We start from the raw sequence: 26,977 nt of genomic DNA, 5'->3' as shown, positions 1-26,977 counted from the left end.
TGCACAAATTTGTGCACCAGGCCTCTAGTGACAGGTAATCCAGAACAATCTCATATATTTCCTGCGAGACCTGAATTCAACCTTCTCTCCAAGAAGCTCTGATCCTTTTTAATGGAAAATGCTATTTCCAGAGCTCAGTCTAGATCAGCCGTGGGCAAACTACGGACCACGGGCCGGATCCGGCCCGTTTGAAATGAATAAAACTAAAAAAAAAAAAAAAAAAAAGACCGTACCCTTTTATGTAATGATGTTTACTTTGAATTTATATTAGTTCACACAAACACTCCATCCACGCTTTTGTTCCGGCCCTCCGGTCCAGTTTAAGAACCCATTGTGGCCCTCAAGTCAAAAAGTTTGCCCACCCCTGGTCTAGATATTAGAAATGTTTGGTTGTTGGGTTAGTCATTGATTCAAGATCTTTTCAGTGAACACATAAAGGATTTCCCCTTCTTTCTTCCTTCCTTGTCTTTCTGTGGTGTGTGCATGTGTGTGTATGTATGAAATAAAATGTACCATGATTCATTATGATATGTCCTATTCAAACTGAGCCTTATAGATTTCCATTTATTCTCCTCAAACATATATCTGTATTCCTTTTCTTCTATACGAAGTATCCTGGGTCCTCAATGGCAAGAGGTATAAAAAAATTAGAATATTATTATAATTCCTATTTGTCTCATCTCACAAAATCCTTCTGACATTCTAAGATTAACAATACCAACATTACCAACTACAATTTTAGGGTTCTTGTTTGATTGGCAGTTCTTTTATTCTATGTCCCCTTGGTTGTTCAAATTATTATGTCTTCTAGTTATTCAAAATATAGGGTGCTCCAAAAAAATGTAACACATTTTGAATAATTATTAATTCCAATGGTTTAATATGAAAAGAAAAAAACATCAATTGGGCTATGAGAAAAAAGTGTGTATACATTTTTGGGGATATCCTGTAGTTACTCTTGGATGATTAAGCCATCAATTTAATTCAGCTATCAAGTTATGTTGGTTGTGACATATCATTTTTTTATTTTAATAATTAAGTTATTTATTTATATTGTTATTAAGAATTTTATTTTAAAAATTAAAATATGGTGGTCTTATAATTATGAAAATTAAGATGTGATTCCAATAAAAGTCTAGCTTCTATCCCATTTCCTCTATCCTATCCCTTCCCTTCCCCATAGGTACTTATTTTTTATATAAAATAGGTTAATGTTAAAATTTTATTTTATTTCTTCAACATCAGAAGCTTTTATATAAGTACTATTTCATGCATCGATTTTATTTACTTTCTCAATTTTTAAAGCACCTTATGCTTAGGAAAATTTATATTTTTGTTGTATTATACTTATACTACTATTTTAGTGTAATACTACCCTGTTTGTGGGTAGTATGGTCTTTTGGCTAAATACTATGAGCAATATTGTTATTAGCTAGTCATTATTTCTTTTCCCTTCAGTTTAAGGCAGCGGTTCTCAACCTGTGGGTCTCAAACAATGAAAATACATCCTGCATATCAGATATTTACATTACAATTCATAACAGTAGCAAAATTACAGTTATGACGTAGCAACGAAAATAATTTTATGGTTGGGGTCACCACAACATGAGGAACTGTAGTAAAGGGTCATGGCATTAGGAAGGTTGAGAATCAATGGTTAAGGGTATTATTCAGGACATTGGGCTCAAGAAAATTTTTCTCAAGTTTCAATTTTAGCTTCTCTTAGGTAACTGCTATTTTGACCTTAAGGACAATGACTCCTTGGTTCAAGATTTTTCCACCCCAGCCCTATTGACACTTTGAGCTGAATAGTTTGATGTGGAGGACTTCCTGTGCCTTGTAGAATGTAACAGTATCCTTGTTCTTAATCAGCTAAGAATAGCATCCCCTAATTTCCCCAGCTGGGACAACCAAAAATACTTGCAGGCACTATCAAAAGTCCCTGGAGAAAAATATCACTTCCAGTTGAGAGCTACTGATTTAACTAACTTTGTCTCTACTTTAAGAAAGCTCAAGGAAAAATTAGTGACAAGATCCTAGGTTTTATCTTAATACCAACACTTAATATCCTCTCTTTATTGAGAAAAAAAAATTGAATTTCTTTCTCAGTTTCCATTGGTTCTTTATAGAGCAAAGGGACTGGGTAAATTCATTTATATAAACCTTGGGAAAGTTGTCACTTTACTTCTTCAAGACAAAAATTCGAAGTTTACTTATCTAAAACCCTTTATTAACCATGTCCCAACTAGAGGTGATTATTCCTCAATTGAGCAAAGCTCTATGATGTATTTTTGGCTTCTTTATTTTCAAATCTGTAAATCAGGAAGACTACTAAACATAAACCCCTTGATGACAAGATCAATGCCTTATTTTAACTCAACTCTGGACTCATCACCTAACACAATGTCTGGACAGCATAAACTCTTGTTTTATTTTTGAATAAGTATTATGAATATAGTATAAAAAATCTTCTTACAGGACTGATGACTCCAATGGATTGAGTAATTTTTACATAGTCACCAAACCTTATAGTTACAAAATGCTTAACATGCACTAACCTAATACCTGCTAAGGCCACAACATATAAATAACTTTAGCATATTAAAATCTAAGTATGAAAATAAGACTTGTATATCTTCCCTCTAGTGGCTGCAAGACAGCACATAAACTTCAAATATAACTCACTTTCCACAATAAAATTAAAGTAAAATAAAAATAAAGTAAAATAAATATTTTGTGTTGAAAATAGCATTTAAATTTTAACACATAGAGAAGTCAAATGTGGGTGGTAGTGTTTTAGAATTTCTGTTGAGTCCAGAGAAGTCAAAAAATTAAAATTGATGGGAAGCATGCCATTCAAATTCTTCTTAACATAAAGGTAGGATTTACCATTCCTACAACACTATAAGGTATAGCTAAATTAAAGGTGCATCTTGTTTTATAAAATACATGAGTAAAAACCTATAACAGTAACAAAAAAACTCTGTATTTAATAATATACATTAGAATGTAATTACATACAACCATTATATTCTAAACATCAGGTACAATATGTATAATTAATTTTTATTTAACTTAAACGCAATCTACTTTATACACATGCTTATTCTAAGCAGATAAGGATTAAAGCAAAGACTTAATGATCTGGTATATCTATAATAATAAAAGTGTAATATGCTAATTAGACCAGACATCCTTCCTGACGAAGTTGGGGCTGCAAGGGAAGCCCGGGTCCCGGGTGCCAAAGGGAAGCCAATGCCGACAGGAAGGCCTACTCTTGCACAAATTTCGTGCATTGGGCCTCTAGTAATAACAGAATGCCCAAATGGTATGGCTACGTGGTTAAGTATCACCCCATGCATCAAAAGGTTCTGGTTCAATTCCTGGTCAGGGCACATGCCCACGATGGAGGCTCAATCCCTAGCAGGGGGAGTGCAGGAGGCAGTCAATAGATGTTGATATTTCTCTCTTATCGATGTTTCTCTCTCCCTCTCCCTTCCTCTCTAAAATCAATAAAAACATGTTTTTAAAAACAGGAAAGAAAATAAAGTAACCTGTATACTATTTACATATTATCTTGTATACCATACGTAGTATAAGCCTCACCTTTTAAAAAATTTTGCCCCAAGTAAATCCAACACAAAATTTTTAAATAGCATTATTCAAGTAATATAATTAAATGTTATTTCCAGAAAATACTTCAAAATATATTTGTGCACTTAAATCTCCTGGACATAAGGAAATGTTCAATTAAAATACCTATCATGTCTGTTCCCACTCTGAGCTTCCTTGGAAACATTTTTCATTGAACCTAGCTCTAATTTATAATTGTTTCTTGTTCTGATGATGGAAAGCAATTTTAAAAAGTGATTAACAATGGCCTGCATCCATATATGATCACTAGGGCATCACTTACATATCCCATCATGCAAGTGTACCTTCTCAATTCTCTATATCTCTATATGACACACTATTCCTGTGGTTTCTGATGCATCATCAGATTTAACTGTTAAATTGATTTTCTTTCTTGTTGTCCTCACATATACTTTCAAGGGGTAGTAGAAGCAGAAGCAGTTTATGAACATCTAGATGTAAACTGGTAAAATACTATAGACTGCTATGAACACAAAAAGTAGAAGAATGCATTTTTTATTATCAATATGAGAAAGAGAGAGAGAGAGAGAGAGAGAGAGAGAGAGAGAGAGAGAGAGAGAGAGATGGAAGGAGGGAGAGTGGAACCTCAATTTGTTGTTCCACTTATTTATACATTCACTGGTTGATTCTTATATGTGCCTTGACCCAAAATGGAACCCACATACTTGGAGCTTCAGAATAAGGATCTAATCAACTGAGCTACACGGCCAGGTTCCAGGATGTATTTCAGAAGAAGAAACTATACATTCTAAATATTATCTACTTTATTCTATACATTATTTTTTCATGTCATAGATATTATATTATTTGCTATCTATTTGTGAAGACCTATGTAAGACTATCAGTAAACAGCACAAGACAATTTTCTACTTCAAAAATTTTAAATGTTTCTAAATAGATGTGCTTAAAAGATAAATGATTTTTAACTTTTAAATTGCTTTAAATAAACCTTCTTACTCTTGACAACTGCTCAATTATAACGTTATACAATTACAGAAACTAAACATGATTTCCAGCAAGGTAATTCACTTTTCTGAGTAACATTCTAGGAATGGCTGACAGAATTCTTCAAGCAAGTATACTGGAACTACAGTACTCTGGGTCCTAGGATTCCTAATATAAACTCTCTCTATCCTATATTTTCTTTCCTTGAGATGGCATTCTAATAGCATCTCTTCCAGATCCCTGAAGATAATTATGGCCTTGAGGTCTCTCCTCCTGTTCAACAGATAAAATTCAAGTAATGGTTATAACCAAGTTGAATGGCAATCAAACATACTATATTTTATTTCAATGTAAAGCCCTTTAATTATTTCTGTTTGAAATATATGGAAAGAAAAATTCAGGAAATTAACTCTTTTCCTAATACTAGAGGCCCGATGTATGAATGCATGCACATTGACAGAAATTAATTAGAAGAAGTATTTTAGAGGCCTGGGAGGGACCGTGGGAGGTTGGCTCCAGGGCGTGTCCGGCCCCTCTCGCCCAGTCCCAATAGGCTGGACCCCAGCAGGAAGCTGACCTACTGTTGGAGCATCTGCCTTTTGGTGGTCAGTGTGCATCATAGTGACTGGTTGAGTGGTCAACTAAAGGGTCAGACACTTAGCATATTAGACTTTTATATATATACATTTAGTGAGCAATTAAAAGTCTACCGGTACCAAGTAAAGTAAGCCCAATCTATAAAATGTAAAGAACCTTGCCTATCTCTTTCTCAAAATACATTTGTCCTGATTCTAAACTTAATCAATTTTTATAAAAACAGATGATAAAATACCATTCACAGCATCATGGTTGGATAATAAAAGTTGGCATCCCTATAAATTGAGATAAAATGTGCATTAAAGAATGAACTTTCGCTTACTTGCACGAAGGACTGAAGGTGTGACCTCAATTTCACTTGTTGCTTGATAAGGCTGAAAGGCTGAAACATTGTTGGTGCCAAGCTCACTGCCAAATAACTCTGGACTCTGGGTGCCTGTGGAGCTAGCACTGGTGCCATCACCTCCATGATGTGGATCCTGTTCATCAAACACTGCTACCAGCTAGAAACAAAAGGTGAAGGGGAAATTATACACAAAGGCATTTCAATTACTCTGACAGAGAAACAGTACTGATATTTATGCAACCAGCAATGTTCTGTGTTAGGAAGCAAAACTTCAAGAATTTATCTTTCTCTGAGTTTTGATGCCTTAATTTTTTCCTTTCTACATTTCATATCCAAAATTCTATGGGGAAAAACAATAAAAATGTTTTAATATCATAGAATGCTAAGGGAGATAGAAATATAGGAAAGAGATTGAGAGGGAGAAACCAAGATGGCGGCATAGGTAAACACCTAAAATTGCTGCCTCGCACAACCACTTCAAAAATACAACTAAAAGACAAAACGGACATCATCCAGAACCAAAGGAAGGCTGACTGGGTGGAAATTCTACAACTAGAAGGAAAGAGAAAAGCACACTGAGGCTCAGAGAAGGAGCAGAAGTAAAGTGCAAAGGTACAGAGGCACACAAGGAAAGGGCTGGCAACTGAGGACACAGTTGTCTTTTTCAATCAGGAGGGAGTCACAAGCTCCTGACTACTCTGAACTCCAGTTCCGGGCGAATCTCTGGGGACTCAGACTCATATGGGGAGAAACTGGACTGTCTGGCATCGGGCGGAACTCAAGGGAGGCTTTCTCTCAGAGGTGCTTGCAGCGATTACCTCGGGACACTGAGATCCCGGGCCTCTTAGGGCAGGGCTGAGGATCAGCCATAGCTGTTTGCTCCACCCTGTTGATTCCCTGATACGCCACCCCACCCAAGCTGTGTGCAGAGGCTTTTGCATATGAATGGCCTGGCCCTTTGCAATCTAAAATTACCAAACAAACTGCAGCTGGGTCAGAGAGACCCAGAACATCCAAAAGAAGGCCCAAGGCCCCACAGCAGCTTGTGTTGCTTCACAGGTGGGCCTCATCTGGGAACCTTCAAACCCCAAAACAAAGAAGAGGAATCTCCAGATCTCTCCGTAGCTCCTGCTGGGTAGCCTCAGGCAGAGGCTAAATTAGCACCTCCTTAGAGATACAAGTGCCAGTGTACCCAATGGTCAGAGTGGGACCATCCAGATTACAACTCCTCAAATCCATAAGGGACACACTCAGGGGGCAGACTCAGTGAGCACCAAAGCCCCACTGAAGCAAGTCTTGCCCCATAAGTGTGTCTCCAGCACAGAAGTTCTCCCACTGTAGACACAGCTGATTCTCACAACCGATTGACCTGGAGGTCAATTCCTCACAGTGATACCAACAACAATCAAGGCTTAACTACAAAAAGACTGTGCACAAAGCCCACAAAAGGGTGCACCAAGAGTGTCCACCTCAGGTAATTTGAGAGGCTGAGCTACTGGCCCTATAGGACCCCTAACACACAAAGCCACTCTATCAACACAGGGAAGCATAAAAAATGCAGAGACAAAGAAACAGGTCACAAATGACAGAAATGGAGCAAAGCAAACTACTGGATATAGAGTTCAAAACCACGGTAATAAGGTTTTTCAAGAATTTTCTAGAAACTGCCAATAAATTTAGTGGGACCCTCGAAATATCTAGTGAGACCCTCGAGGATATGAAAAAGGACCAACTAGAAATTAAGCATACACTGACTGAAATAACGAATATTATACAGAGATCCAACAGCAGATTAGAGGATCGCAAGAATCAGGTCAAAGATTTGAAATACGAAGAAGCAAAAAACACCCAACTGGAAAAGCAAAAAGAAAAAAGAATCCAAAAATATCAAGATAGTGTAAGGAGCCTCTGGGACAACTTCAAGCAAACCAACATCCGAATTATGGGGGTGCCAGAAGAAGAGAGAAAGATATTGAAAACATATTTGAAGAAATAATGACAGAAACCTTCCGCTACCTGGTGAAAGAAATAGACTTACAAGTCCAGGAAGCACAGAGAATCCCAAACAAAAGGAATCCAAAGAGGACCACACCAAGACACATCATAATTAAAATGCCAAGAGCAAAAGACAAAGAGAGAATCTCAAAAGCAGCAAGAGAAAGACAGTCAGTTACCTACAAGGGAGTACCCATACAACTATCAGCTGATTTCTCAACAGAAACTATGCAGGCCAGAAGGGCGTGGCAAGAAATATTCCAAGTGACGAATATCAAGAACCTACAACCAAGATTACTTTACCCAGCAAAGCTATCATTCAGAATTGAAGGTTAGATAAAGAGCTTCACAGAGAAGAAAAAGCTAAAGGAGTTCATCACCACCAAACCAGTATTATATGAAATGCTGAAAGGTATTCTTTAAGAAGAGGAAGAAGAAGAAAAAGGTAAAGATAAAAATTATGAACAATACACATTTATCAACAAGTGAATCTAAAAATCAAGTGAATAAAAAATCTGATGAACAGAATAAGCTAGCGAATATAATAGAATCGGGGCATAGAAAGGGAGTGTGACAATTCTTGGGGGCAAAGGGGTGTGGGGGGTGTGGGAAGAGACTGGACAAAAATCGTACACCTATGGATGAGGACAGTGGCGGGAGGGTGGGGGGGTGTTAAGGGCAGAGAGTGGAGTGGGAACCAGGTGGAGGGGAGCTATGGGGGGGAAAAAGGGGAACAACTGTAATAATCTGAACAATAAATATTTAATTTAAAAAAAAAAGAAATGTAGGAAAGATATAAAAGAAATTTGTTGCCTACAGGGAGTTAGTAGAAATAAGGTTGAAAGAGAGAGAGGCAGAGAGAGAATGTGATTGATAATGGAGATACTAGTGCAGTGATACTTCTGTAAGCAACTCCTAGAACCATAATAATAATCCAAATACTAAAAGGCAATTAAATAATTGAAATCAAACACAGGGCAGGATAATCTAAAATGGAACACAAATAAACCTAAATGTGTTACCCATGAAAAATGCAACCAACTGAAGGTAGTAGGGAAGATAAAAACTAAGTGACTTTGAAAAACTTTTTCACTGTTTAATGTGAGGCTAATGACAAAAAGAACTGCCCAAGAAATACTGTATTCTGGTTAGGAAATTTATTTCTCACAAGTGTATAGTTTATAAATTCTCACACTACTATTACCACCACCACCGCTACCACACACACACACATACACACACACACACAAACACACACACCAGGAACGAATGAGAAAGAAAAATGTTTGGGATAATGAAGTTAATGGGAGCCAAATTCTTACTGTCAAAACAGAAGATACATGTAAGAAAATGCACTCTGTGCTTTAGATTAGAACTGGAGGCATTAATATGAACTCATGGTTTTTACAGGTAGGTAGATAGGTATGTAGACCGACAGATGAGTATAAATGGATGTTAATGGGTGTGTGGTAAACAAACATATATTTCTTAGTTCTATCCACTGACAGGATGGAACTCCACAGTAATACCTTTTGCAGGTAAATCTACCAATGGATGCCAAAATTAATGGGTGAGAATATAATGAGAAATAGTATGTTTGCAGAGCTCAAAGTATCTCTCTATAAAATATTTTAATTCAAAATAAAAAATAGGCCCAGCCAGCATGGCTCAGTGGTTGAGCATTGACCTATGAACCAGAAGGTCATGGTTTGATTTCCAGTCAGGGCATATGCTGCTCGATCCCCAGTGTGGGGCATGCAGGAGGCAGCTGATAAATGGTTCTCTCTCATCATTGATGTTTCTATCTCTTTCTCCCCCTCCCTACCTCCCATGGTCCCTCCCTTTTATATATATATATATAAATGAAAAATCGTCTCTTTGCAGTGGAGAAATATGACAGGCACCACTTTCCAAAGTTAGCATCAGCAGTAATAAGACATCATATAAACTCTGATAAAATGTACTGAGAAGTGTAACGGGACATCGGTAATATTCCTGCCAAAAATATATAACTTTGATCTTATTATGAGGAAGCATCAGACCAATCCAAATTTGTAGACATTCTATAAAATAACTTATATCCTTTAAAACTATCAAGGTTATGAAAGTAAAAAAAAAAAAAAACTCATGAACTTGTGTGAACTGGAGGAGACTGAGGAGAAATATGAACTGCATGCAACGTGCGGTCCCTGAGTGGATCTAGGACTAAAAACAAGAGGACATTAGTGGAAAAGAGGCAAAGTCCAAATGAGGGCTGTAGACTATGCATGCAGTTCATATTTCTCCTCAGTCTCCTCCAGTTCACACAAGTTCATGAGTCTTTTTTTTTTTTTTTTTTTTTTTTACTTTCATAACCTTGATAGTTTTAAAGGATATAAGTTATTTTATAGAATGTCTACAAATTTGGATTGGTCTGATGCTTCCTCATAATTAGATCAAAGTTATATATTTAATAAAATATATTTATAGAGTTAGAAACATTGATGAGAGAGAAACATCAATCAGCTGCCTCCTACACACTCCCTACTGGGGCTGTGCCCGCAATCAAGGTAACATGCCCTCAACCGGAATCAAACCTGGGACCCTTCAGTCCACAGGCCGACGCTCTATCCACTGAACCAAACCGGTTAGGGCAGTTTTGTCATTTTGAACAAATGCAATTTGTATCAACCTATCTATATATATAAAAACCTAAGCAACCGAATGACCAAACGACTGGTCGCTATGACGCGCACTGACGGCCAGAGGGCAGATGCTCAACACAGGAGCTGCCACCTGGTGGTCAGTGCACTCCCACAGGAGGAGCGCTGCTCAGCTGACTGACAGGCACCAGACACTGGGCTCATGGCTAGCGAGTGCAGGCACAAACTTCTCCCACAGTCACTCCCCCGGCATGGGATGTTGGATACCAGTTTCAACCCAATCCCCACAGGAGACACCGAGGGACATCCCCTCCCCCCAGTGCACATTCCATGCACTGGGCCTCTAGTTATCAATAAATTCATAAGACAAAAAAGAAAGCCTTCCTAAGGTCATAAAGACATGTAGACACACAGGAGTTCAGAGTTCTGTTGTGGTATCATATATAATGAACTAATTAAACAATCTGTAAGAAATCTAAGTGGTAGGAAGATATCAAAGTAGGATGAATAGTTGGGCAATTCAACCTTATAATAAGCAACATAAGCGGGAAAAGAACTCATTAGCAGTTATAAAAAATGAAAAGGTGTTTCTATGTATACACAGAAGTTCCCATATACAGTAATAAAATCAGCCTGAGTATTTAACAACTGACTGGCAAGCATCTCCCTATATTAGTTACACACACATTCTACCACATCAAGGGTCAGTAAACTTTTTCGGAAAAGAGCCAGAGAGTAAATATTTTTGGAAATGTGTAAGCCATATAATCTCTGTCACAACAAATTTACTCTGCCATAGTAGCATGAAAACAACCACAGATAGTACATAAATAAATGAACATAACTATGTTTGACAACCCTGCAATAGACTGCTCATCCTTTTAGTAAATTTCAATTTGAGATATAAAACTAAAAGTCAAGGTTCCTTGGTAACCCTGATAAGCTTAACAATATCCACTGCAGGCTCTTCATCAGGATTTAGAATGTCTATACTTGATTTTAATGTCATCAGACTTCTCACAAGGTGTGTGGTCTAAAATGCATTTTGAGCCCTGGTTAGGTGGTTCAGTTAATTGGAGCATTGTCCCATACACCAAAAGGTGGCAGGTGTGATTCTTTGTCAGGGCATATACCTAGATTGTGGGTTCAATACCCAGTCAGAGCGCACATAGGAAGGAGGCAACCGATGTGTCTCTCTCACCTCTCTACCTCTTCTTCCACCTGCCCCCACTTGCTCTACAATCAATAAACATAACCTTGGGTGAAGTTTAAAATTTTAAAAAAACATTTAGTGCATTTTGAAGATACTAAGTTTTGATATTTTGGTGCTTAAATGGAAGCAAATGAAATTAAGATGTTATTTACTTTTCACAGTGATGTATTCTCTCAAGAATAAACTGAAAATAAAAATTGTAACGAATGAGTCTTTACATGCCACACATGATGGAAGAACTTCTACATATATAATAGTTTTAATAATTATCTTCAGGAATTTTAAAAAATATAAGTATTATGAAATCTGGACTGTGTCAGGAACAAATGCTGTTTGAATTTCAGAGGCAGAATTACAGTTGGTGATTTGCAATATGCAAAACATACAATTCTACAGCATTCTTTTAAACCAAAATTTAAGTGCCAGGTGAAGATATGAAATTGTGTTCAAATGGGAAGAGTATATCATTTTAGAAAAATCTACTCTACAAGCATACATATAGTAATATAGCAAGAGAAAATGAGACCTTCAAAAAAATATCACATATTAAAAATCTCTATCATGCCCTTCAAAGCAATAAAAAAACTCTGCTTTTATTTGTGAAACATGACTCAAATCCAAATTTTAACAGATAGATTCTACATTGCTGCCTATGAAGAAGATTATTTTTGAAAGTTCACTTTTACTTTCAATAGTTATTACTTAATCTCTTCTGATCCTTGTACGTATAAGTCTCCACAAGAAAAGACAGGCTACATACAGCTGATTCTCACAGCCACTTGGCCTGGAGGTCAAACCCTCCCTGGTATTAGCTACAACAATCAAGGCTTAACTACAAGACTGCGCACAAAGACCACTAGGGGGTGCACCAAGAAAGCATAACAAAATGAGGAGACAAAGAAACAGGACAAAATTGTCAATGGAAGATATAGAGTTCAGAACCACACTTTTAAGGTCTCTCAAGAACTGTTTAGAAGCCGCCGATAAACTTAATGAGATCTACAAGAAAACTAATGAGACCCTCGATGTTATATTGGGGAACCAACTAGAAATTAAGCATACACGGACTGAAATAACGAATATTATACAGACTCCCGACAGCAGACCAGAGGAGCGCAAGAATCAAGTCAATGATTTGAAATGCGAGGAAGCAAAAAACACCCAACCGGAAAAGCAAAATGAAAAAAGAATCCAAAAATGCGAGGATAGTGTAAGGAGCCTCTGGGACAGCTTCAAGCGTACCAACATCAGAATTATAGGGGTGCCAGAAGATGAGAGAGAGCAAGATATTGAAAACCTATTTGAAGAAATAATGACAGAAAACTTCCCCCACCTGGTGCAAGAAATGGACTTACAGGTCCAAGAAGCGCGGAGAACCCCACACAAAAGGAATCCAAAGAGGACCGCACCAAGACACATCATAATTAAAATGCCAAGAGCAAAAGATAAAGAGAGAATCTTAAAAACAGCAAGAGAAAGAAACTCAGTTACCTACAAGGGAATACCCATACGACTGTCAGCTGATTTCTCAACAGAAACTTTGCAGGCCAGAAGGGAGTGGCAAGAAATATTCAAAGTGATGAAGACCAAGAACCTACAACCAAGATTACTTTATCCAGCAAAGCTATCATTCAGAATTGAAGGTCAGATAAAGAGCTTCACAGATAAGGAAAAGCTAAAGGAGTTCATCACCACCAAAACAGGATTATATGAAATGTTGAAAGGCATCCTTTAAGAAGAGGAAGAGGAAGAAAAAGGTGAAGATACAAATTATGAACAACAAATATGCATCTATCAACAAGTGAATCTAAGAATCAAGTGAATAAATAATCTGATGAACAGAATGAACTGGTGATTATAATAGAATCAGGGACATAGAAAGGGAATGGACTGACCATTCTTGGGGGGAAAAGGGGTGTGGGAGATGCGGGAAGAGACTGGACAAAAATCGTGCACCTATGGATGAGGACAGTGGGTGGGGAGTGAGGGCAGAGGGTGGGGCGGGAACTGGGAGGAGGGGAGTTATGGGGGGGAAAAAAGAGGAACAAATGTAATAATCTGAACAATAAAGATTTAATTTAAAAAAAAAAAAAAGAAAAGAAAAGACAGGCTGACCTTGTGGTAACACCCCTAATCACCCACATGTAAATAAACTCCAAAGTGGGCCACACATTTCCTACCTGCCTCAGGATGAGTCATTTTAACTCTGAAACATCAGAACTTGCAACAGAAAACTTGTTTATAAATATCACACTCAAACACATATAAACCATTTAGTTCAAGGGTGTCCTTTTTAATGGGTAAAATGATGAGCTGAAGGCCCACAAGTGCTTGTAGCAGAGTGGCTAAGACTATAGAATTCACAATCCTACATTCAAAAACAGCTCTGATCTTACCTCTTGGATGGCTTTGGTTAATACAGTGTTCTCTCTACCATCTCTAGGCCTACTTACTGATGTCAAAAAAGAGCATGATAGTGGTGGCAGGCAGAATAATGCCCATTACTGTCCATGCCCAGATCCCCAGAATTTGTGGGAATTATCCTTTCATGGCAAAAGGGACTTGAAGATGTGATTCAAATTAAAAATCTTAAAAGGGGAAAATTGTCCTGGATAAAAAAAAAAAAAAGACTCATAGACATAGACAACAGTACAGTGAATGCCAGAGGGAAGAGGGCATGGGGGAAGGTCCAAGATGGTAAAGGGGGGATAAATTGTGATGGGAGGAGACTTGACTTTGAGGTGGTAAACATAGTGCGATATGCAGATGATGTATTGTAGAATTGTATACTAGGTGTACCGGTTGGTAATGCGGATGTTTTTCAATAGATGGAGTTACACATATGTTGATATATGGGATTTGATATGTATGCCACTTTGTTGTATTGACAACAAGTTTCAAAACTTCATATGTCAAATTTGCTAAAGGTGTTAATATCATAGATATTTTTACACTTAAAAATGTCGAATTCTGTGCCAAAAAAAGAGCATTTGTGTGAAGTTTTAATTCATTATTTTGAAGAAAAGCGCTGCTGAGTACTTCAGGAAGCTTATGGTGAACATGTTCCATCTCAAGATTCTTGTGAACGCTGGTTTAAACGCTTTAAAAGTGATGACTTTCATGTGAAAGACAAAGAACATCCAGGTCAACCGAAAAAGTTTTGAAGACCAACCATTATAAACATTATTGGATGAAGATGCATGTCAAACTCAAAAACAACTTGCAGAAAGATTAAACGTTGCTCAGCAAACAATTTCCGATCGTTTACAAGCAATGGGAAAGATTTTAAAGGAAGGAAAATGGGTACTATATCAACTGAACAAAAGATAAATGGAAAACCGAAAAGTCATCAGTAAAATGTCGCTTCAACGGCACAAAAGAAAGTCGTTTTTGCATCGAATTGTGATTGGCGATGAAAAGTGGATTTATTTTGAGAATCCCAAACTCAGAGAATCATGGGTTGATCCAGGTCAACCATCAACATCTACGGCAAGGCCAAATCGCTTCTGAAAGAAAACAATGCTCTGCATTTGCTGGGATCAGGAAGGTGTGTATTATTGCCGGAAGCCGGTCCATCCTTGCTGCTTGACACAGTTGCTGGAGGAAAGAAACATCTGCACAGCATATGTTTCAAGGGACCTGGCATATATAGCATACTGTTCTTAATATGTTTGCTCCCCTTAGCGCTGTGTGTTTTAACCAAGGTCACCTCTCTGAGAAAGGTTGTTTCCCCAGGTAGGAATTTTTCCCTGAAGTCAGGGAGGGGATGAAACTCCTTAACTAAGTGCCAGGCGGGTAGTTAATCACTACAAACAATCATGCTTAAGCTACATAATCTTTACTCCCTGGAATGGAGATAAGAAACGCCCTAACCTTTGTGATAGAAATTGACAGGATTAAAATCAACTGGGATAAATACGGATGTAACAAGACAATAAACGGCAGAATTTCGCTGGAAATCCAGACCAGAACTTGGCTGGAGATCCTGGCTAGAGATCCTGGCTAGGCTGCTGATCAACTGAATGCTGTCTCTGTGTCATTCCTTCTTCGCCGACTCCATCCACACCTTTGGGGACCCCTGGACCTGCTGGGGTTGGACTCCGGCATATTATGAGCTTCTAAAACCAGGCGAAACCGATAATACTGATTGCTACCAACAACAAATACTCAATTTGAAACACGCTTTGATCGTGAAACAACCAGAATGGGCCAGAAGACATGGCAAAGTAATTTTGCTTCATGATGACACACCATCACACACTTCAAAACCAGTTAAAGACATGTTAAAAGATCTTTCCTGGGAAGTATTAACCCACCCGCCATCTTCACCAGAACTTTCTCCTTCAGATTACCGCTTATTCCAATCGATGGCACATGCACTTTCTGAGCAGCACTTCAAAATGTATGAAGAAGTGGAAAATTGGGTTTCTGAATGGCTTGCCTCAAAACAAGGAAAGTTCTATTGGGACGGTATCCACAAATTACCTGAAATATAGGGGAAATGTGTAGCTACAGATGGACATTACTTTGAATAAAGCACTTTAGATCAGGGGTCCTCAAACTTTTTAAACAGGGGGCTAGTTCACTGTCCCTCAGACCGTTGGAGGGCCGGACTATAGTTTAAAAAAAAACTATCAACAAATTCCTATGCACACTGCACATATCTTATTTTGAAGTAAAAAAACAAAACGGAAACAAATACAATATTTGTATTTGCATGTGGCCCGCGGGCCGTAGTTTGAGGACCACTGCTTTAGATGTTTCTCTTGAAATTATTGGGTTTTATTTACAAAATCTGCATTATTAACTGGTACACCTAGTACCTGAAACTTATATGATTTTATTAACCAATGTCACCGTAATATATTCAATTAAAAAAGAACCTTAAAAGTGGGAGATTATCCTGGATTATACACTGAGCCCATCTAATCACCTGAGTGTAAAAGTAGAGAACCTTTTCCAGTGGAGTTAGAGAGGTGTGACAATGGCTAGGGAGATACTACACTGCTGACTTTGAAAATGAGGAAAGGAACCATGGGACAAGAACATAGGCGCCTTTCTAGAAGGAAATGCAATGGTTCTCCCCCAGAACCTCCAGAAATTAACACAGCTCTGCTCAAACTTGATTTTATCCTGGTGAGACCCAGGCCAGACTTCTATCCTACAGAACTGTAAGGTAATGCATTTGTGATGTTTTAAGCCTTTAATTTGTTACAGCAGCAACAGGAAACTAATATAGTGTCAATGCCTACCGTCCTAGTTTTGAAAGCTATATCAACTTTCAGAACAAGTACAAGTGTAATATTAGCTAGTATTAAGTTATATTGGGGTGGGTGACAAATAAATACTTTTGTAAGTTTGAGATCAGTTTCAATAGTAACTAAAGATTGATGCAAAGCTTTTCTACACACCAATAATAAGAGGGAGGAGAAACAGGAAAAGGAAAGGAGGCCTTACTAGAAAAACCAAAAAACATAATAACCACAAAATGAAGTTCTTTTGAAGACCCTAAAACCTCCCAATTGCTCACAGATCAGAGCAGCTTTTATATTTAACTAGTGACCCATTGCGCGAAATTGCTCGAGACCCGGGGCCCCGCCCCTGCGCCATGGGACTGCCCCAAGTCCAAGAGTCCCACCCCATGTGGCCAGAGCACCATGGGACAGCCCCAAGTCCGGGGAGTGCCGCCCCGATGTCCCGCCTCCAGGCCGCATGCAGTGGCCGCTGGGCCCTGCTTCCACAGCATGCACACGGGGCCATAAAAACCCCGGCAGAAGTCACACAAAGTGGCTTCTGGGCCCCCGGGGCCACAGGAACCCCAGCGGAAGCTGTGCAGAGCGACCCCTGACCCAGCCCCTGCTGCCCTGACCCCACTGTGTGCACTGTCATCTTGTAACAGCATTACAGCATGAAGGTCAATTTGCATATTACCTCTTTATTATATACAAATGTACAGAAAACTGAGGCTCAGATTAATTTGACCAAAGCTGAATTATAAATAAGTACAAAATGAATCTGAGATTAGAAATCAAATATATCTTCTCCCCAATGTTCTTGCTCCTGAACATCTAACATATCGACAGCACAGCCCACTTACAAAACTGTAGACTGTGACCATATACAAGTCTTTGAACAGAATTCTGTTCATTCTTGATTTACCAAAGGCAATTAACCCAACTTACGAATTTGATACCACCACCTAAAACTTTCTGAACACATTTGAGGGTAACTCAAGCAAATACAAACAATTCCATGCTGGAGATATCAGAAGAGCTTTTTATTTATCTATTTATTTTTATTTTTAAGTATTTTATCATTTTGACTCTATGGGAGCACAAATTTAAATTTCTCTATAGTTTAGAGAAATATAAAAGCATGGAAATTAAATTCATTTCTGTTTTTCCACTGGAAAAGAAAAGTATCTTTGCACTTTGCTGTCTGTAACTCGGAATTATTCAATACCTCTATAGACCCTCCAAATTTTTCTAAATAAGTATAAGGATCACAAATTATCTATAGTAGCTACTAGTAAAGGACACATTCAAATAACATTGCAAATGCCTTCATAACCATGAGTGCTTGCTTAAAGAGATTATAAAATTAATACTGCATTCAAAATAAAACTCTGAATTTAAATTATTCAGCTTTTCATCTACTAAGAATTTTCAATATTCTCTAGTTTCTGTTATGGAGATAAAGCTATCAAGAAATTACAAAATGAACAACCAAATACTCTTTTAATCATTTGTTTTTTTTCCCTAGCAAAGGCAGTCAATGGTGTTCTAGCATTCATAAATATTTATGGGCTGTGGCTCTTATAAAATACTAGAGGCCCAGTGCACAAATTCGTGCATGGGTGGGGTCCCTCAGCCTGGCTGGAGATCAGGGTCTATTGGGGCTGGCTGGCCAGGGGCAGGGACCATGGGAGGTTGGCCAGCTGCAGGAGGTTGGCTGTGAGAGCACACTGACCACCAGGGGGCAGCTCCTGCATTGAGTGTCTGCCCCCTGGTGGTCAGTGTGTCGTCATAGCAACTGCCGACCAGTCTTTTGGTGGACAGGTCCTAATGGTCACTTAGGCTTTTATATATATAGATTCCAAAAGAAAATTCATGTAATCTTGCTCAACCTCTTTTTTTAAAAAAAAAAAAAGCTTTAGTGTTGAAAGTATTACATATGTCTCCCTTTTCCCCCCCTTGACCCCCTCCAACCTGCCCCTACCCCCCACCCCAGGCCCTCAAAGCCCCATTGTTTGTGTCCATGGGCCAAGCATATATGGATACAAAGTCCTTGGTTGATTATCTCCCACCTACCCACTCATCCTCCCTCGATTCCTCACTCTGTTCCATGCTTCCATGTTTCTGGATCCAAGAAGAGCTTTTTAAAAGAATCAAAAGATCTTATAGATTCTTTCTTTATACAGGAAAATGGCAGGTGAATTAAGTCAAGTAACTGTCTAAGTGAGATCTCAATACCTCTAGACTCAGATTCACACACCTCAGAAGCCACTTTGCTGACACCACCCTTGAGCAATCTTTCTTTCTGTCTGATTTATTCATGTACAGGCGAAACATACCCAGAGAAAGATTATTATTATGGGTAACATGAATGTCTTTTGCATAGTAAGATAACATATGGAATTCTCTGACTTTGAAATAAAGACATAACTCTTTAGAAAGGCTTCACATTTTTGGCCCTAGAGAAGGTCCAAAGCATGTGGAGAAATACTAAAAACAAAACAAAACAAAAAAACTAAAGATACCTTTAAGATACTCTCTTCACCTTAAGGAACAATGAGTAAGACAGACTCCACTCAATCATTTGGTTTACAATATCAAAACAAAAATCAGCAAGAAACACAAGAGAGAAAGAGCACTTAACTATGGTTATGGCAGGGAGCTCTGTTTGCCATATTGTCAATATTCTTACTAATACAGTACTTTTGAACCCCAAAATAATGATGGCATGAAGTAACATAGATCTTTGAGCAATGGCAGGAAGACTCCATGGGCAGATTTGCCTATAGAGAATAAATACAGAAAAGTCAGTAAATGTGAGAGTTACGGACAGCAGTGCGATGTTTCCAAAAAAATTAACAGTAAATATCAAGTAACTGAAGAACAGCTATTTTATAATTGATGTGAGGTTGTTCCATAACATATCCTAAACTATCACTATTTCAAAAATGGCTTTTCCTTCCTATAAGTCAATCTCTGAATTTCTATACTTAGGATCACAAATATCAATACCTTTACATTTTTCTGCCCTTTCACTCAGGGATATTCTTTCAAATATCTGATGAAGTAGGTCAACTATTTAGGTTCCTAAATTCCCCTTTAGCCATCCCTCTTATAAAAGAAAATTCATTTTCATCTGTCTCCCATAAAGCACACTAGATAACCTGTGACACAAAGGAAAGAGGAAAACTAACAGACACTCGCATAGTTATGTAGATGAGCATACTGTGTCATCTACTCAAAATGCAAGAAATATTTACCAGTGCCATTTCAAACAACATCACACATAACAGAGGGTAAAACAGCGCTAACTCAACAAGCTTGCTAGGAGATCATCACCATCATAAGTTTCCACCTGTTGCTAGTCAAAGCCACCTGTCTCACAAGAGCTAGTAGCGTCCTTTAAGAAGGTAACTACTGGGTCACAGATCCCAAATGAAGGTATTAAGCTCCATGTGGAAACCACTGTGAAATATATTCACCTAAGACCACAGCACAGATGCTTACATTTCAGAGCTGGGATTTAATTATGCCATCTCTCAGGGTAAAACACTCTATTACCATTCAGCCTTCAGGCTGATTAGATTCCCAGTCTAAGAGTTATGATCAACTAACAGCCTTGAGTATGTCAAATGAGAATCACAATGAAAATATATAAATGCTGTACTCATAGCTAGCTGACCCACTTGCTAAATCTAAGGTAAATCACTCTCTCTCCCTTCACCATCAACAAGTACCAGTGTTCCATCTGTACCCATCTGTGAGGCTACAACTGCATTATACCACTGCTGAAGTGTTAATAAAAAGCAAGATTTTACAGTGAGATAAAATAATTCTAAAATTGCCTAATCACATATAGACAGGTTGACTCTAAATTGGAGACAGTGGCATTTACTGTGATTTTATACTGAACACACACAGCTTTCACTCAGAGAGACAAAGAAGAGACAAGGCGAGAAAAAAGCGATATGAACCTCATAATCAAATGTAATGATGTAATAACAAATTACTATGTTGACATGAAAAAATCTTTAAAATCAATTTTTAAGCTTTATGATGACTGAAGTTATTTTAATGACATAGAGATAATACTAAATCCTTACTCGCTCTCTGAGCCTTACTTGCTCTAATGGTTCATTAAAAACTCATTTAAATACAGCTACTGTTTTACTGAATGAAGAAGCAAAACAGCAGTAAAAGAATATATTTAAACTAATGATGTTTTGTAATAGTAGTAATACAAGCTATACCAATAAAACCTCACTCACTACAGGAGAATCTCAAGCTTACCACTGAAAAACTTTAAATGCTACATAGCAATCATTCTCCTAACAGCCTGAATCATAGAGCTCTGTGCTGGAGTTTGCATCAGCACGTAGTCACTCACATATGTCCCAAATCAAACCATCTCTAATTCCATTATTGAATATGTGACAAATAACTCAGCACACAAAATTTCTTGCCTGTCAAATCTAGTGAACTATGATACTTTTTTTTTGGCAATCAGTGGTGGAAAACTTCCCATCCTAAAATAGACAATTGAAGAATCACTTTTGTACTTCTAAATTTTGCAAATTATGTTTAAAATTTAAAGCTCAAGAAAAGAAACTCTGGCTATGGCTCCAGTCAGTCAATCAGTACTAGGAAGTAGTTAAGCAGAAAATATCTCAGCTCAATACTAGGCCTAAAGATGATGGAACAAAGGTAAGCAAATCATCATCTGTGGCATTTAAAGACAAGACAATATTTTCAACGCAAAGAATGAAGCTATTTCCAAGACAACTTGTCATTTGTACAGGGGACTCACTTGGAAGTTAGTAATGTCTTTAACTACTGACTTCACAATGTGAACCAGACCCCACTGGTACCTTAAATTCCATCTAAAAGCATATTCAGAAAAAAAGAGAGTTTAGCCGAAACCGGTTTGGCTCGGTGGATAGAGCGTCGGCCTGCGGACTGAAGGGTCCCGGGTTCGATTCCGGTCAGGGGCATGTACCTGGGTTACGGGCATGTCCCCAGTGGGAGATGTGCAGGAGGCGGCTGATCGGTGTTTCTCTCTCATCGATGTTTCTAACTCTCTATCTCTCTCCCTTCCTCTCTGTAAAAAATCAATAAAATATATTTTTTTAAAAAAAAAAAGAGAGTTTAACTGCTTTAAAAGAATAAATAAATTAAAATGGTTCTGTAAAGTCTTTGGGGAGTAAGAGGAGCAGAAAAGAAAAAAAGTGGTCTAAGAAAAGCAGGATAGAAACTGAGAGTTGCTGCTTAACAGTAATTTCTTTTCCAATGAAGACGCATCAAACCCACTACTTCTCTTCACTCCATTCCGAATGAAAGGTCAGTTTACAGTGATAGATAACATAAAGTCACTATTCATTCTGACAACCACAAGCCAGTATTAGCAAAAGATCAAAGTTCGATAACTTTATTTTATAAAATAGAGCGCTAATGTTATATTACAAAATGCCTTTCGGTTTAATCTGCATGCAAAAAGGAAAAGTGAGCTTTTCAATATCCCAGAGGCAGAGAAGAAAAACATCAAACATTTTCTGGCTTCTTTTTTTTGTGACACTCATTATTTCAATACCGTCTACAAAGACAGATAAAAGTGTCCTTGACATTAGCCTAAATTACCTTCAGTATGGAATACAATACTGATTAAATTAGGCTAATTTTAATCAGCTGGCAGGGATATTCAAAAAACAAATGATTAAATTCATTATAACAACTCTTCAACTGTATAACCTCTTTAGCAATGTCTTTTCAAAAAAAAAAAAAAAACAACACAGAATAAATACTAATTGTGTGCCAATCATTTATCCCTTGTATTTCACAAGTAAAAGAAATAACTTACAAGTTAAACATTTCCCCCAATTCACAAATTGCTTTAACAGTGAAATTTAATGCAAATCTTTTGAAATTAAGTGCCATCTAATGGGTTAAGCCAAGCACAAAAAATTTGGAAACTTAATTTTTAGTGAATATACCTGAGGAAAGCCAAAGCCTGTGCTTCCTGTCATTTATTATCTCACAGAAAAACGACTCCATAGATGACCTGGAACAGTGGAGGTAGAGTCACATGTATCTTGTCACCTGCAGTACATTCCACCATAGGGTTGCTAATCTTGAATTGGTTCCCCGAGATGAGTCCACGCTCAGAGAAGTGACTCACCAGTTGTGTAAACCTGAGCAGTTTCTTTAACAGTCTATGAGGTCTTAGTTCTGGACAGCATAGGGTAGTCATGTGTGTTATCTTCTTTAATTACGACAAATTGCTCAGAATAGTTCCTGAAAATAGCAAGTACTCAATCAATGTTAGCTAGTACTATTACTACTTGAGAGGATTTCAAGAGAGTGAGGTTATCCAAAAGAGTGTGCACCCTTGAATGTTTCTAACTTTCTATCCCTTCTCCCTTCCTCTGTAAAAAGTAAATAAAATATATATTTTTTTTAAATGCACACAAGTTGCCAAAACCGGTTTGGCTCAGTGGATAGAGCGTCGGTCTGCGGACTGAAAGGTCCCAGGTTCGATTCCGGTCAAGGGCATGTACCTGGGTTGCGGGCATATCCCCAGTAGGAGATGTGCAGGAGGCAGCTGATCGATGTTTCTCTCTCATCGATGTTTCTAACTCTCTATCTCTCTCCCTTCCTCTCTGTAAAAAATCAATAAAATATATTTTTAAAAAAAAATGCTCACAAGTTTAACTTGCATGTTTTTCTGCAGAAGGTTTCAAGAATAAAGGGCAAGAAGGTAAACACTTTTAGTTCATTTGTGTAATAATGAAGAAGTCATGAGGGTCTAAATCAGGGGTCCTCAAACTGCGGCCCACCGAAAACATTTATCCGGTCCGCCGGGTGTTTTTGCCGCCGCTGCCTGTTCTGCTTAGCAGCCGACTAGTCCCGGGCCCACAGTGCGCATGTGTGTAATGTCTGAGGGACAGTGAACTGGCCCCTGTTTAAGAAGTTTGAGGACCTCTGGTAAATTAATGGAAAGCCAGTTGAGTGAAAAGACAATTAAAATGTATAATTGTTAAAATGCAGACAAGCCGAAATCGGTTTGGCTCAGTGGATGGAGCGTCAGCCTGCGGACTGAGGGGTCCCGGGTTCGATTCCGGTCAAGGGCATGTACCTGGGTTGCGGACACATCCCCGGTGGGGGATGTGCAAGAGGCAGCTGATCGATGTTTCTCTCTCATCGATGTTTCTAACTGTCTCTCTCCCTTCCTCTCTGTGAAAAATCAATAAAATATATTTTAAAAAAAAATGCAGACAAGAGACTTAGTTAAAAGAGTTTGGTACATGGTGGGTGGGTGGCAGCGTGAAAGAGGGGATGAATCTGAGATGTCTAGGTTTGTGGTGTGGGTAATTGGGCAGAAGGCAAGCACAAGATGAACTTTGGGACAAAAAACAATGTTCAGTTTCAGATAAAACTACCAGATATCCAATATATATAATTCCCAGTAGACAACTGGGAATGAAGGGGAGTTCAAGGCTAAAGAAATGTAACTGAGTGGCAGTGACTAGTTGGTGGTTCTTGCAGCTATGAGTTTAGAAAAGCTCTCCAGTCTAAATCCGGATCAAGTATGGAAATCAGGAGCAAAACCTAGAGAGAGCTGAGACTGCAGGTTTCTCTTCCTTTTGGAAAAGGGAAGGTATCTTGGAGCAATGATCAGTGGTGTTACCTTAGACCAGCCGTGGGCAAACTACGGCCCGCGGGCTGGATCCGGCCCGTTTGAAACGAATAAAACTAAAAAAAAAAAAAAAAAGACCGTACCCTTTTATGTAATGATGTTTACTTTGAATTTATATTAGTTCACACAAACACTCCATCCATGATTTTGTTCCGGCCCTCCGGTCCAGTTTAAGAACCCATTGTGGCCCTCGAGTCAAAAAGTTTGCCCACCCCTGCCTTAGACACTCAGAGCAACAGGGAGTCTCCCTAAATGACCAAGATGGCACAGGGCGAATTCCTTACACCAAGCTGCCAAAAGCTAGAAAGATGAATGGACAGGGCCCCTGCACATCAAAAGCTACAAGGATTGGATAAGACCTGAGTGCGGGAAAGCTAGAAAAATGAATGGACAGGAACTCAATGTGCCAGAAGCTAGAAAGATAACTGGATAGAAAAAAAGCCCTCCTCCCTCTATTTCTATAAGAACCATGGACTTGAGCAGGAAGGGAAGACAGTCTGTGAGATGGGAGCCCACCATTCTCCCAGGTCTTGTGGCACCTGGATAAACCTCATTCCTTTTGCATCAGTATCTGCCTCAGGAGTATGGCTTTTGTTGCAGCAGGCAGCCAAACCTGTGGTTTCAGTTACAGTAGCATTTAAATAACACAGGAGGCTTGTCAGAATTTTATTGAGGAAAGTTATCAGTACAGATTTCAACAAATGGGACCTACAGTTATTTCACATCAGTGCTAAAATAATTTCAATAATAGAGGAGCGATATTAAAAGAATATAAATAAACTTAATTTTAGACACTCAAATATTTGTTCAAGTAACAACAAGCAGATAAATTCATCTTCCCAATATGCTTGTCTTAACAAATGCGGATTCAATAAAAAGTTCTTGATTTTCTTAGGGAAGGGTCTATTTCATTAATCTTTGTGTCCTGCCATGCTACTGGCTAAAAGGTACCCCAATAAATACATGGTGGATTAATATCAATTATCATAATTATTTTGCAATCCCTTTGAAAAGTGTAGGCAAGATAATATCCTACAAAACTTCTGGGCATCTTTCACTAACCTCAACCCTTTGCTTACACCCAGAAAATAAAGTTTCTTTCACAGCCTACAACGGAAGAGAAAAAAATGTTTCAAAGATAATCCATCCCAAGTTCCTCATCACTAACTCATGTTAGTGTCTATCACACCTTTCATCTCAACCTGTATTTAATACCTATGTTCTACAAATTAGAGCCAGTGATTAGGACTTCAGTATAGCAAAATAACATTTAAAATACATGAAGTTCTCACTCCCCTTTTCATATATATAAATATAAACTAAAAGTATTTAAATCATTGAGTGTTATGTCTCCAACTCTATAGTGACTCTGGAAAAAAAGCCAGGACTGTGTTAATAATCATTCCTATAATTCATGGAAAGTGTAATGGAGTGGTAGAGAACTTCTTCTCAATACCAATATGTCTCAAATACCAAAACATGTCAAGGACCCAAGGGGAATAAAGACTAAGCTCTTTGTGTATATGTAAATTTAGTTTTCTAAAACTATATAAAGACATTATAAGGAAATAAACTACAGAACCATTGTTTCTCATTCATTATCACATTTCTTTGTAGAAGGTCCTGAAAACATCTCATTATCTTTTAGACAGTGTGTATGCCAGAAAACCAACCACCACAGTCAAATCCTAAATTCTGGATTCCATCGTCTTGGTTGGCCTTTGTAGTGACCCTTCTGGTCCCTCTGCAAGGGCAAAGTGATCTCAGCACATCACCTTGCTCCCCTCTGAAAAAGTCAACATAGTCAATACCTTGAACAGGACATAATGAATTTAAAATATAATAGGATGAATGACCAAAGGTTTAAAAAAAAGGTGAGAGAAACAACAGTGTAACAGACAGTAAGAATAGTACCAGAAGACTGACAACAGGGAACTATCTGTCAAGCCAAGGAGTATTTACAGATAAAAGCGCAGACCAACTCAGACCATGAATGCCGTGAGGACCACACTGCTCATCAACAGTTTTATCTCTGAAACCATAGAAAATGCTGGAACGGTCTTAATGACCTAGAAGCTGTAAACCACTCAGACAATAAAATCAGTCTCACACACGAGACACCACAGACCGTACTACTATAGCAGCACAATGGCAAATGCAGAAAAGGCCATTTCTGGGACATTTAAAAAGCGTTCTTATCTATGGGCATATTAGCCTTAAAAAAAGGAAAATAGAAACTCCAAAACTGGCCAAATCAGTGTTTAAAGTAAAACACAAATCTTATTAGACAATTAACATCAAAATTGACAGAAATGGTTCATGTAAACAAACCATTAATAGGCTATTACTTTTTCTTTGAAAAGAGAAAAAGTGTAATAAATGAATAAAATATTGCTCAACAAGAGGTAAAATCTTTATATATAAACTAGAGGCCCAGTGCATGAAAATTCATGCACTGGAAGGAGGGTCCTCAACCTGGCCTGTCCCCTCTCACAGTCTGGAGCCCTCAGGGGCGGGAGGTGACCCGACGATCAGGGGAAGGTGACACCCCCATCACACCTCTGCTTTTGCCACTGCTGGCCCTGGTTACCTGGACCTCGGGCCAGCCCTGGGCAGCTGGGGGGCTGAGGGGACTGGGGGTCTCCCGAGGCAGGTGCGCAG

General features: G+C 38.3%; 1 protein-coding gene across 32 annotated transcripts in view; it reads right to left on the bottom strand.

Moving 5' to 3' along the window:
• PARD3 (par-3 family cell polarity regulator) overlaps window positions 1–26,977 on the bottom strand; it is an 814,705-nt gene that overhangs the window by 520,001 nt on the left and 267,727 nt on the right. For all 32 annotated transcript variants that reach the window (XM_036350442.1, XM_036350547.1, XM_036350474.1 and 29 more), the window contains one exon: window positions 5,519–5,699. In XM_036350442.1, coding sequence (XP_036206335.1) covers window positions 5,519–5,699 — 181 coding nt within the window. The remainder of the gene's footprint in view (window positions 1–5,518; window positions 5,700–26,977) is intronic.

Source organism: Myotis myotis, unplaced genomic scaffold, assembly GCF_014108235.1.
Source record: "Myotis myotis isolate mMyoMyo1 unplaced genomic scaffold, mMyoMyo1.p scaffold_m19_p_1, whole genome shotgun sequence".
NCBI lineage: Eukaryota > Metazoa > Chordata > Mammalia > Chiroptera > Vespertilionidae > Myotis > Myotis myotis.
Note: the sequence above shows the minus strand (reverse complement) of the source record. Positions and strands in the feature narration are given on the sequence as shown.